At 37.9% G+C, this 10,921-nt stretch overlaps 1 protein-coding gene across 2 annotated transcripts; it reads left to right on the top strand.

The window, feature by feature from the left end:
- Nucleotides 1-562: 562 nt before the first annotated feature.
- Nucleotides 563-10,149, top strand: LOC106905806 (uncharacterized). Of its 2 annotated transcripts, none has more exons than XM_014970805.2 (8): nt 563-590; nt 1,626-1,656; nt 3,866-3,969; nt 4,774-4,908; nt 5,308-5,475; nt 6,219-6,270; nt 6,713-6,761; nt 7,410-10,149. In XM_014970805.2, exons 4-8 carry the CDS (start codon nt 4,803-4,805, stop codon nt 7,533-7,535), a joined length of 501 nt encoding a protein of 166 aa, XP_014826291.2. In that variant the 5' UTR covers nt 563-590; nt 1,626-1,656; nt 3,866-3,969; nt 4,774-4,802; the 3' UTR covers nt 7,536-10,149. The 2 variants fall into 2 exon arrangements, with proteins under 2 accessions (XP_014826291.2, XP_087868087.1); XM_088011961.1 differs by lacking the exon at nt 563-590 and adding an exon at nt 594-1,518.
- The last annotated feature ends 772 nt before the right edge of the window (nt 10,150-10,921 follow it).

Below are 10,921 nucleotides of genomic sequence, written 5' to 3'. Positions count from 1 at the left end.
AAATATCACCCAACACCAGTCCGCCGAAAGTTGGTCAAATTTGAGAGATCCACAATTAAATGCAAAAGTAATGAGAAAGAGCTTATATGATGTGAAAAATGTAGATTGTCCTTAAAAATGATTTCTACCAAATCAATTAATAAAAATGAATGACAAACACTAGATAAACTTACTTAATCTCAAAAGCTGAATCCACCCCAGATCCAACACCTTACTAATGCTTACTTATGTGACTCAACACCTGTTTAACAACCTCAATAAATGACATTCCGTGGGCGTTTTCGGTGGACCGGTGCCTTTCAGGCTCTCTCGTTTGATGGGGTTAACATGCACTCCATGCTTATAAATGCCATATTTTTAGAAGATATCACAGGAGGTGGGACTTCTCACGGTAACCTATTAAAGGCTCCTTATGATTCTGGTTTCAACACCATCAGGTCAGATGCGGTAAAGATGCTTTGTCTGAACAAGCTCAGATTGGGTAAGACTTTGGGGGCATTTTTTTTATCTCTGTTGTGCACTTTGAACATTTTTATGACTTGTTTTCCCCCCTCCAGTGTTCCTGACGTGTGGTTTCTTCACTTTTTGTGGTGAGTCTGTATTTATATTGAGCTTAAATCCTACAGATGAGCAACTTTTGACCTAAGTTTTTCACGTTTTTATTTTTTATTTTTTATTTTTACTTAATATCTGACGGTGTTTGTGCATGTAAGCAGAATTTACAGTAGATTTTAGAAACACTTGAATGTGGGAGGTGGGGTCTCCGTGGATGCCCGGAGTCTGAACCTCCTTTCCATCACATCAAATAGAGTAACTTGCCCCCCAGGCCGGCTTGTTCTTTGGGAGGCGCGCACCAGGAGCGCAGCGGCGCGTCTCGTAGACTAACGCGTGCCCAATTTGCGCCTCAGCAGAAGCTAGTTATTAGGAGCGTCAGAGGCAAAACGGGAGGGACAACGTGCACTTCAGCCTATGATAATTTAATGGAAATACTCTTTGCTGTGCTGTTGGAGCTTTGCGCTGCGCCTGTTCTGTTGGAGCTGCCGCTCTCCTGCGGAGAGCAGAGCGGAGTCTTTGAGAATAGGGGGGACGGAGAGGCGATCGGGACGGAGATAGAGGCTGATTTGCAAGAAAGTTAACAATCGTATGCGTGCCAGCTTTCCAGAAGGTGACAAGGTGACCGCTGCTGCGTTTGATTCGCGCTTCGAAGAAGATGCAGGATGCAGAAAAAAATCAAAACAAAACAAAAAAAAAACAAAACAAAACAAAAAAACAAAACAAAAAAAAAACAGTTCCACAGTTCCGCTCCACCAAAGAAGAACTGAAATTCACTTCGGAGGTTTTTTTTTTTTTTTTTGAAACCGCATTGCTTTCAAATCTGTTCCTGTGTGTTGACGCGCTTAAAGGCTTAATTCAAAGGTGGATGTGAGCCGAGGGACAGTTTATGTTATCTGTTATCGGTGAGCTGCAACATAATGGCGATGTTTTGACTTGATGCGTTCCTGGCAATTTCCCAAAAATGTAAGAAGTGCGCTACTTCACATGCGTAGTATATTGTATTGTTTGAAGATATTCAGTTCGAAGCCCATTTAGACCACAAGTTCACCTGAATCATTTGCTTCTTGCAGATCCTGCGGCAACAACGACACGTGAGCAAAGGTGAGTTTATTTCTTATCATTCTTTATTATTTGTTTAGTTTTTATTTATTTGCATCGTCGAAACGAAGTATTTTATTCTAACACTCAGTATTGGTGTGTTTATTTAAAAAAAAACACACGCGCACACACACACACACACACACACACACACGCACACACACACACACACACACACACACACACACGCAAAAAACAAAACAAAACAAAAAAACAAACAAACAAACAAAAAAACTTGTGATAGTCCGAAAAAAGGAGATGATTTCTTTGAGTCACAGTCTAGACAGTGAGGTGTGCTTTGTCTGCATTCCTCCCGATTATCGAATCGGTACAGAACCAAGTTCAACTGCCATGACATCCTCCAGAAGTCCAGGACGGGAGTCCTGTTCACAGCCGTCAGCCTGGTTCTGTTGCCAAAGCAGTTACAGTGAACAGGCATCCATCCAAAAGCAGGAAGCGCAGTTAAAAAAAATGTCTCGGAATGCGAGAACGTGTGTGGGTGTGTGCGTGAAAGAGAGTGCAGTGAAACAGTAACAACAATATCTTGGTTTATTTAGCCGGTTGGGGAGGGAAAAACATGGTTTGGTAAGGTGACCTTTATAAATGTACAAATAAAATGGTGAAAATATGACTTGAAAAATGAACATCATTGTTCATTTTTTATGACAGGTTAAATAAACCCTAATGTTGTTAATTTTTTTACATAGTAACTTTCTCAGCGGTGCCCCAGTGAGCAGGCTTAGAGGGGCAGTGTTAAGTGAAGTCGGAGTTTTTGAGTCTTACGTCATGTAATACTGTTATTCCCTCATCAAAAACATGCCTGGAGTGTCGCTTTGATTCTTTCATCATGCCTGAGAAATCCTTTAATCTCACGTGGCAACCGTTCAGCTGTGCAAAACGCTTGCGCCTTCGAGAAAGGCGGCAGTTTTTGAGTTTTGGAGCTTCTGCCCTCCAACATGGGGCAGACATGTTATGTCATTCAAATTATTTATTATGTTTATTTATTCTGTGCAGTTGGTAGAACCCTGTAGCACAACTGGTGCCATTTAGTTCAGATTGTTTTAAATACTGAAACCAAAGACATCTTCCAATGCCCCTCGAGGTAACAGAACATCAATTGGGAAGAAAAATGAGGAAGAACTAAGTCAATAATTAAGTAACCATGAAGTGTAATGGAAGAAGCCACTGGAGAACAATGAAGAAAGCGAGCTGTATTCACTGAGGAAGGACTGCAGAGTGCCATTCGGTCCAGAGGGACTAATCAGGGGTGAATAGTGCACAACTGAGGGAGAATGCCAAACCTCTCCGTACAAAACAGAAGTTCAGAGTCAACAGACATGGCAGCGTGGGTGAGAACAATGATGGTAGTTAGTGGACTGTATTTAACACAGGAAAAAAGTAATAAAAAAAAAAACAGCTCCGACGTCCTCCAGACTTTCTGGTTCGTCTTGGCAGCCGTTTTGTCATCCTTATTTAGACTTCCTGTTTGTACTTATGTCACCTCACTTTCTGAGTGGCTACAAACCACATTCAACAAGTTTAGTTTTCGTTTGTCCTCGGGGCAAAACAGCACAACCCAACATGTGGAATATCCCTGATTTTCCAAATCCCTCTTAAAGGAGCAGTGCGTGACTTTTATAAAATAAATCGTTGATAAAGCCATCAACAGATCTATCACTATAATGTGATAGTATATGAGACAGATAATCTGAGAAAAACTGATGACGGCAGCTATGTTAACAGGCGGATAAATGGTTTTCTGGGAACAGTGCACAGAATTATATCTTCAGGTTATTTTTACAGCCATCTCGATAATTGGGACGTCATTGGATCATAACATATAGCTCCTGGTATCACTGCCTGCCTCAGTATACTAAATGTTACTTTACTAGAAGACTAATAAAATCATAAATGTTATTTACTTTTGTCTTTACAGTTGTATGAAACACATTTTAATGAATGATTTCCATAATTGTTTATTCCTAGCTATTGCAGAGAGCAGGTGCTCTTTGTGTTGGAACGAGAAGTGACCTTTCATTGTTACCTTCAATGCTAATCGTGCCAAACTGTTTTTATTCAAGAGCCTATTGTTTAAAACACCGACTGAAATCATACATTTTTCACCAACTTGACCATTTTTATCGGAATGTCCATAACATTGGCTACGAAACAATCAGTTGTAACATTTGTTACTCTTATTCATGCTTTGCAGATCAGCAACTAGGGGATGTGAGTCTCCCTTACATCTCTGCTGTGAAGGGGAACCTTATAACCCTCAAAGAGACACTTGCTGTAAAACCGATGGAAACAGCACAGGTAATGACTTCATGTAAGACCAGAAAAGTATGAAACATGAGAGCTCTGCAGTTAAATCTTTCCAGTTCCCAATGATGCTAAACCACAAAAAAATCTCGATATAAACTCGATTAGCGCAAACACACCTTTAGTTTTCCTAATTTGCTCCAAAAGCATGAAGCAGATATTTTACACGGTTTCCTCAAAAATGAAGTTTTAACTTCAGATAAAAAGGGACCTGGTTCTTTTCCTTGCCCTCATGTCCCCATTTTTGACAGATTTTGAAAACCATTCCTTCCCCCGCCCCCACTTCTTTGTAACTATGTCCCTTTTTTATCTTAAGTTAAAACTTAATTCATTACTTTGTTGGACAATCACATGAAGTTTCAGTGAAATGCACGGAAGTTTCTGGTTGTAATGTGACAGACAGAGGGAAGGTTCAAGGGATACAAATAATTTAACAAGGCTTGTTTTTAAGACAGTTTTCAATTTGTATTAAAAACATTTTAGCATAAATTTCAGTCCAATCATTTCAGTTTGTTAATACTGTCATTAATGCATCGCGAGGTGAATTGAGGTGGGAAGTGTTTCTGGAAAACTTTGGGATAGGAATGTGAGGTTTTACAATGTGTTGTAATATATAAATATAGGCGTTTCAGTCCAGTTATAAAGACAAGTTATACACTTTCAAAAGGAGAAATTGTAGAGCAATGATAGACTAAATACAAACAAAGGAGGATTCTTTAGGACAGTTTATTTCTCCTCAAAACAGACAGTCTTTTGTCATCATGTGACGACATTTTCATTGAACCTTTGGTGTTTCAGGTAAACTGACAGTAGGACTGAGTGAAAGGATGTCTCAATGCTGTGGAGAGACGGCGTACAACCCACTTAATGAAATATGCTGTGGGCTAAAAGTGACACCCAAACCTTCACATGATCCCGAATGCTGTGGAGAAGGTAAGTAGTATAAAGTTAGAGGTATTGCAAAGCTTTTCACACTCAGAAAACATTCCATTAGGCCATAAGTACATGCCTCTACATAGAGGTTTTGTAGATGAACTGGGTAAAATCGTTGGGGCGGTGGTGGTAGGAGTTCGTCCTGTGATTGCTGGGTTGCCAGTTTGAACCCCGTCTCCTTGTGTCCTTGGGTAAAACACTTCACCCACTTTGCCTGGGAATGGTGACTACAATACATGGCCTTTGTCAGTATGCCCCAGGGCTGCTGTGGCTACCATCCAGTAGCTGCATGGATGGGTGAATGATTGAATGTAGTGTGAAACGTTTTGTAGCCCTCTGGTCTATACAGATGCAGGTCATTTACCATTTAAGTATTTCACATATTGATCTTTTCAACAGGGTCTTATGATAAAAGCGAGAAAATCTGCTGTTCTGGAAAGCTGCTGGTTAAGCTTTCTCCTGACCATAAGTGTTGCTATGGGAAACTGTACGACTCTTCAATTGAGAATTGTTGCCAGAATGTGTGCCCGAAGATACAGATGAAAATCAATAATTCCAAAGTCTGTGGTAAGTGACCAGGCCCTGTTTCCAATTTTTTGTACAAATTTGCAAAAAAGATTATTCTTCTTGATTTAAAAAAAAAATATTGATAGTAGGTAAGTATATCTAACTGGAACAAGAGGAACAAGACATGACATTTTTCAGTTCCCATTTAGTATTGACATAAGATCACAGCAAAATTCACGTAAATTAACTAACACAAATAACAGGTTAATAAATAAAATCACTTTAAATACAGGCATAATATGTGGCAGTTAAAAAATAGCATTTTTAAAATTGATTACTGTAAGTCAGAATCTCAATTTTTCGAAACTGAAAGTATTCATCCTCTTTATTTTTATTTTTTTTCCCCCATTCCTAAAAGTGAAACTGCTTTGACTCCATTAAAATAGATGGCAAATGCACTCGGACCTCAAAGTGAAAATTATTTGGAATTATTTTTATTCTATTTAAAAGTTATTTGAATTTTATTCCATACAAAAAGCTAAACCTGAGCAAACTTAAAAGAGTATCCACTCAGCTCAATAAGTATACTGTTTGACTGCTGAGGCCAGTCAAAATGTCTTCAGAAAAGCCAAACATGCAGAGATGCAACAATTAAGAAAAAAAAAAAAAAAGATATTGCTCCACAACGGTAGGCAATCAGTGCCGTGGAGGACAGTGTATGTTGGAATAATTTTTAATAGGCCAACACTGAAAATGTACATTATATTAAATATTTGCAAATTTACTTATGTTTACTTTTACAGTGAAGAACTTAACATGTGATGACAATACTCCTGCTCCTGTAGAGCTTCGGAGGTACGTAACAACTACGTTTTGTCAGCTTGTGTAGTAAATGCACCAAACGCTAATGCACAACATTCACATTTGTTTATGTTCTTATTTTGCTTTATTTTTTTTTTTTACATTTCTGTTTTGTCCATCCTACATGCATTTTTGTTCACTCTGCCCTTTGTTTTTTTTTTTTAATAAGGACTATTTTTACAGCTGATGAAGCATTAGTCATTAAATTAACCAAAACAGTTTGGATACATTTTTAATATGCATCAAATCAATAACTATTCCACAATGCATTAGTTCAGATATATTTGTCAGCAAATACAATTATTTTTATCTACTTTCCTAACAGACTGCCACACATTTCTAAATAAAAATACATTTTCCAATTTGGTTTTGTGGTATTCTTAGTTCTTTTTCCATTTTATACTAATTGACTTCTTTTTTTTCCCACCTCCACCAGTAACTCCAGTGCTGGCAACCATGACAATGAGACCATCGAATCAGACAAAGTAAAGTTTAAATTGATTATTCTGACACTGAAATTTCGTTACCCTTTATGTTTGTAGATCCAATACAAGCCAAAGTAGAGATTAAGCTTTTTCAAACCACATTCCCATTTCCTGACTGACTGCTGTTCATTCATAATGTCCTTTAAGTGATTTTGTCAACATTTTCATAGAGGAGCAAGGAAATGTCCGCTTTTATAAGATGCGTGAGAAAGACACTAAACCTGAGCAAACTTAAGAGTCTCCACTCAGCTCAGTAAGTGTGCTGTCTGACTGCTGAGGCAAATGAAAATGTCTTCAGAAAAACCAAACATGTAGGGGCACAATCCAAGAAGATAGGACCAGACTTATATCAGCGAGGTAGTTGTAAAAAAATACAAATGCTATTGAGTTTTAGACATTTTAGACATTATTTAGCATAGAACCAGACGATTTACAAACTAACAACACTATTTTGAAGTCTGTCCTGTGGCACACACGTAGTCGGAGTTGTGCTCCATCTTCCTGGTTGTAGTGAGAACGCTAGCAGCAGCAGCTGCAGCTGTCTGACTTTTTATGGAGAGCTTTGAAGACACCGTTGCAGTAATCAATTTAACTTTATATTTCTGCTTTTGTTTTTTCTTTCATGAAAATGCTCCATCCACCCACAAGGAGGAATGTAAGGCTGGGAATGAAAAAGAGGTGTACAATAAGAAGAATAATTTTCAATGCTGCGGTCTTCATTATTTCAACCCTACCCTCTGGTCTTGCAAGAATGGAAAACTGAGTCCCCTCTAAAAATAGGACGGTAATTTAATTTGCTTTGAAATGCTGTGTTGTTTTAACCTGATTAGTTTCTGCATTTTTATATTGGAATTTAGGTAATGTTTTTTTATGTTTTGCAGTCTAAAAAAGAATATTCAAGCAAGTAATAGGAAGATCTTTGCTTTTAATCACCATTTGTAAAAGCAAAGTCTTGTGTATATCCCATTTAATTTTATCGGCTATTCTGGATGTCACAACTCTGAACAGCAGCGTCCTAAAAATGAGTGAAGAAAAAATAAAAGGCTGCTGCCACACTTCAACATCCCGTCGTCGTGAGAACGACCTATTCTATACGTTTCAGAAACTAAGCTGTGTAAAAAATATGCACTTATTTAATGATGTTATGACTGACTTAACACGATTTCAGTTCTCCGGTCCACTTTGTTCATGTGTTCTCAGTAGGTTGCCAGTGGCTGGTCCTACATGCTTATTGCTACTGTGCTCCATCTCGTTTTTGCCGTGCTACACCAGTGTGATCACAACTTAGCTAAGAACCAGTCTGTCTTTCCACGTTTAAAGAACCAACTCTGCATCACGGCTTTAAACTTTGCTCAACACTTTTGTCTCAGGATCGCAGTAGAGGGCGATAGCTTACATGCACAAATGACTGTTTTTGTCTCTGATCCATGTGAACAGCTTTACAATGCCAGCTGGATCTTTACGACGGTCTGTGATTTGTCTCGTTCGGAGCTGGGAGTGGGTTGACGGTGCTGTTTTTGCAAGTCGGAATGCAGTGGGGTTTGTTATGTGTTTTGGTGCTAACTGCTATCAGGAATACAATCACATAACTATATTCAAAGACAAGAATATGTTTACAAATAAGTATTTATAACACTATTGGTGCTGCTGTTTAACCAGTCACACAATGTTAGAAGTGCTTATGGAAAACTGAAACGGCTCTGCAATAAGCTCCGGCTTTCCCAGTCGTATTAGCAACTTCAGGGGTGTTTTTGTTGCTGTTTTTGGGCTGGGACTCGGGAAACGATTGTGCATAAACAAAATGAGCCAATAATAATTCTACCTAGCGCTAATAAAAACTCTTTGTTGGGAATTAAATCATCAATGTTAAACAGATTCATCTTTTACAGAGAATATCTGAGCTCAGTTGTACAAATGAATAACTTAAGTTATTTAATTTTTGACCTGACTTGTCAATATTTAATGAGTTTTTATCCAATTTGAAGCACTTTAAAATGTAAAATAACTAAAAAGCAACATTTACTCCCTATAACTTCACTGCCTTTACCTTTTGAACACATTTCTTTCTTTCCTCTGTGTCAGCTGTGAACTGGTGCCACGAAGAGTCGACTCTTTGAGTGGTGTAAACAGACTTGGTCATAAGCAAGCATTAGCACAGGAAATTTATTCATGGGTTAAAATAAAAAAAAACCCTGAGCAAATACAGTCTATACTTACAATCTTTAGGATTTAAATAGCTTTTTACTCTAGCAATAACATTTGTTGTTGCATTTATAATACACATACAACTACTTAACTACTATACACATTACAGCATGCAAGCTGGAAAGTTTCTCTGTCTTTACTACATCAAAATTCTGATGCGAATTACTGCCACTAAATATGTAGAAATGTATTCTCATCTGCACACCATGTTTCTCTTAAAGGGGGGAAGTATTATGTAAAATTGACTTTTTTCAGCTTTACGTCACGAACCGAGCGCCGTCCTGAGCCTCCGCGTGACAGAGCAGCCGCTCGTCTGAGCTCCTTCAGACTAGCCAGAAGTGAATACTAGAGGAACTCTGCATTTGATTCTCCCAGAAGGCAGGAGTGTCAGAAAGAGTTCTTAAAGAGACAGAGGCACAATTTTAAGAAATTTTATCTTGAAATATATCTTTACAATGTTGCTCTCTACAGTGGTAAAAGTGAAGCTCAATCAGTGAAAAAAAGCTATCCCACCATTCCACTTCACAGCATATTTTCTGCTTGCCTTAGAGGGGAGGTCCCTTGTCCTATCAGGGTCTACATAGGCTGCTGGAGTTTACTTCCTGCAGATTTTTGCCCAGGGAAATATTTTTTTATGACAACAGCTACACTGTTTATATATAAGCTTAATAGATGTCATATAATGTGGCTTTTAATAATATATATACATATACATTTATATGCTACTTTTATTTTTTTTTTATATTTACAGAGTTTTCTTGTTCCAAAACAAATATTTTTGTATATAAAGGATTTTGATTAACCCTGACTTGATGACTGAGCTAAAACTGAACATGTAACCATTTCAGGGACATGAATGTAAACATTGTAATCCTGTATTGTTAACGCGTCAGTTGTCAAAAAAGAAAAAAAAAAACAGCTTTTTGTGACTTATGTTTATTTGTAACAATTTCAGTTTTGAGCTGTTCATGTAAATGTGAATTCTGTACTGTAACACATGCAGTAGTTATGGAAAACATGGTGACTCTGAACCTTTCCTTATTGCTGCGTGTATTTGAATGAGTATATTTTTCTGAATAAAAAAATATACTCAATGATTATTCACCATATATATATTTTTTATCAATATACTGTATGTTTATATTGACTGGTTTCTTTCAAATAAAGATTTTGAGCATTCACAGCTGACTGGGTTGGTTCTTAATATAATAATTTATGATCAAGTCGAGGTTTTGTGTGGCTTGACACCCAAAAATATTTAATCTATTGTGGGACGGCTTATATAATTTCTACAGTTCTTGCAAAATATTACACACCCGTTGATATTCAGTGTAGTTTAATGAAGTGTGTGCAGTGCACAGCTGTACAACACAGAGTCAGACCCAGGAGCAGAAGAAGTGGAGTCTCCTGCACGACGACGTTGGGCTCTAGCAGATTCAGGAAGCTGCAACTTCGAAAAAGAGAAAGACAACAATTAACGGAATACACAGATCACTTCGTTTAAAGCTGAGGGGCTGACAAAATAGATTTTTTTGTTTGGAACCTCATTTATTTACATCACAGAATTCTGCCATTGCAACACGGTTGTGTGGACTTTTACCCGGCCGGAAACGAGAGACTGATAAGAAGCCATTCATTTTCTCCAGAGTTCCAGTTTTTAGAGAAGCTGGCTGACACAAGTGTCTATGTGTTTTTTCAAACCGCTGTAACCAGGCTTTTCAACCTAATCCTTTAAATCTAAAAAAACAACACAGGAAAGGCTGACTCATACACCTCTGTTTACTTCTTTAAGTCTCTTGATAAGCCGTGAAAGTACACACGCTCTTTTGTTTGGTGTTAAACACAGATCTCTCTGCTTCTCTATGGTAGCCCTGAAGTGCAAACCACTTCAACAAACCACCAAATACAAGTGCAAACTGAACAACACAAGAACATAAGCAAAAACACACAGTGAC

This window comes from Poecilia mexicana, unplaced genomic scaffold, assembly GCF_051168715.1.
Source record: "Poecilia mexicana isolate PSO_F unplaced genomic scaffold, ASM5116871v1 scaffold_13, whole genome shotgun sequence".
NCBI lineage: Eukaryota > Metazoa > Chordata > Actinopteri > Cyprinodontiformes > Poeciliidae > Poecilia > Poecilia mexicana.
Note: the sequence above shows the minus strand (reverse complement) of the source record. Positions and strands in the feature narration are given on the sequence as shown.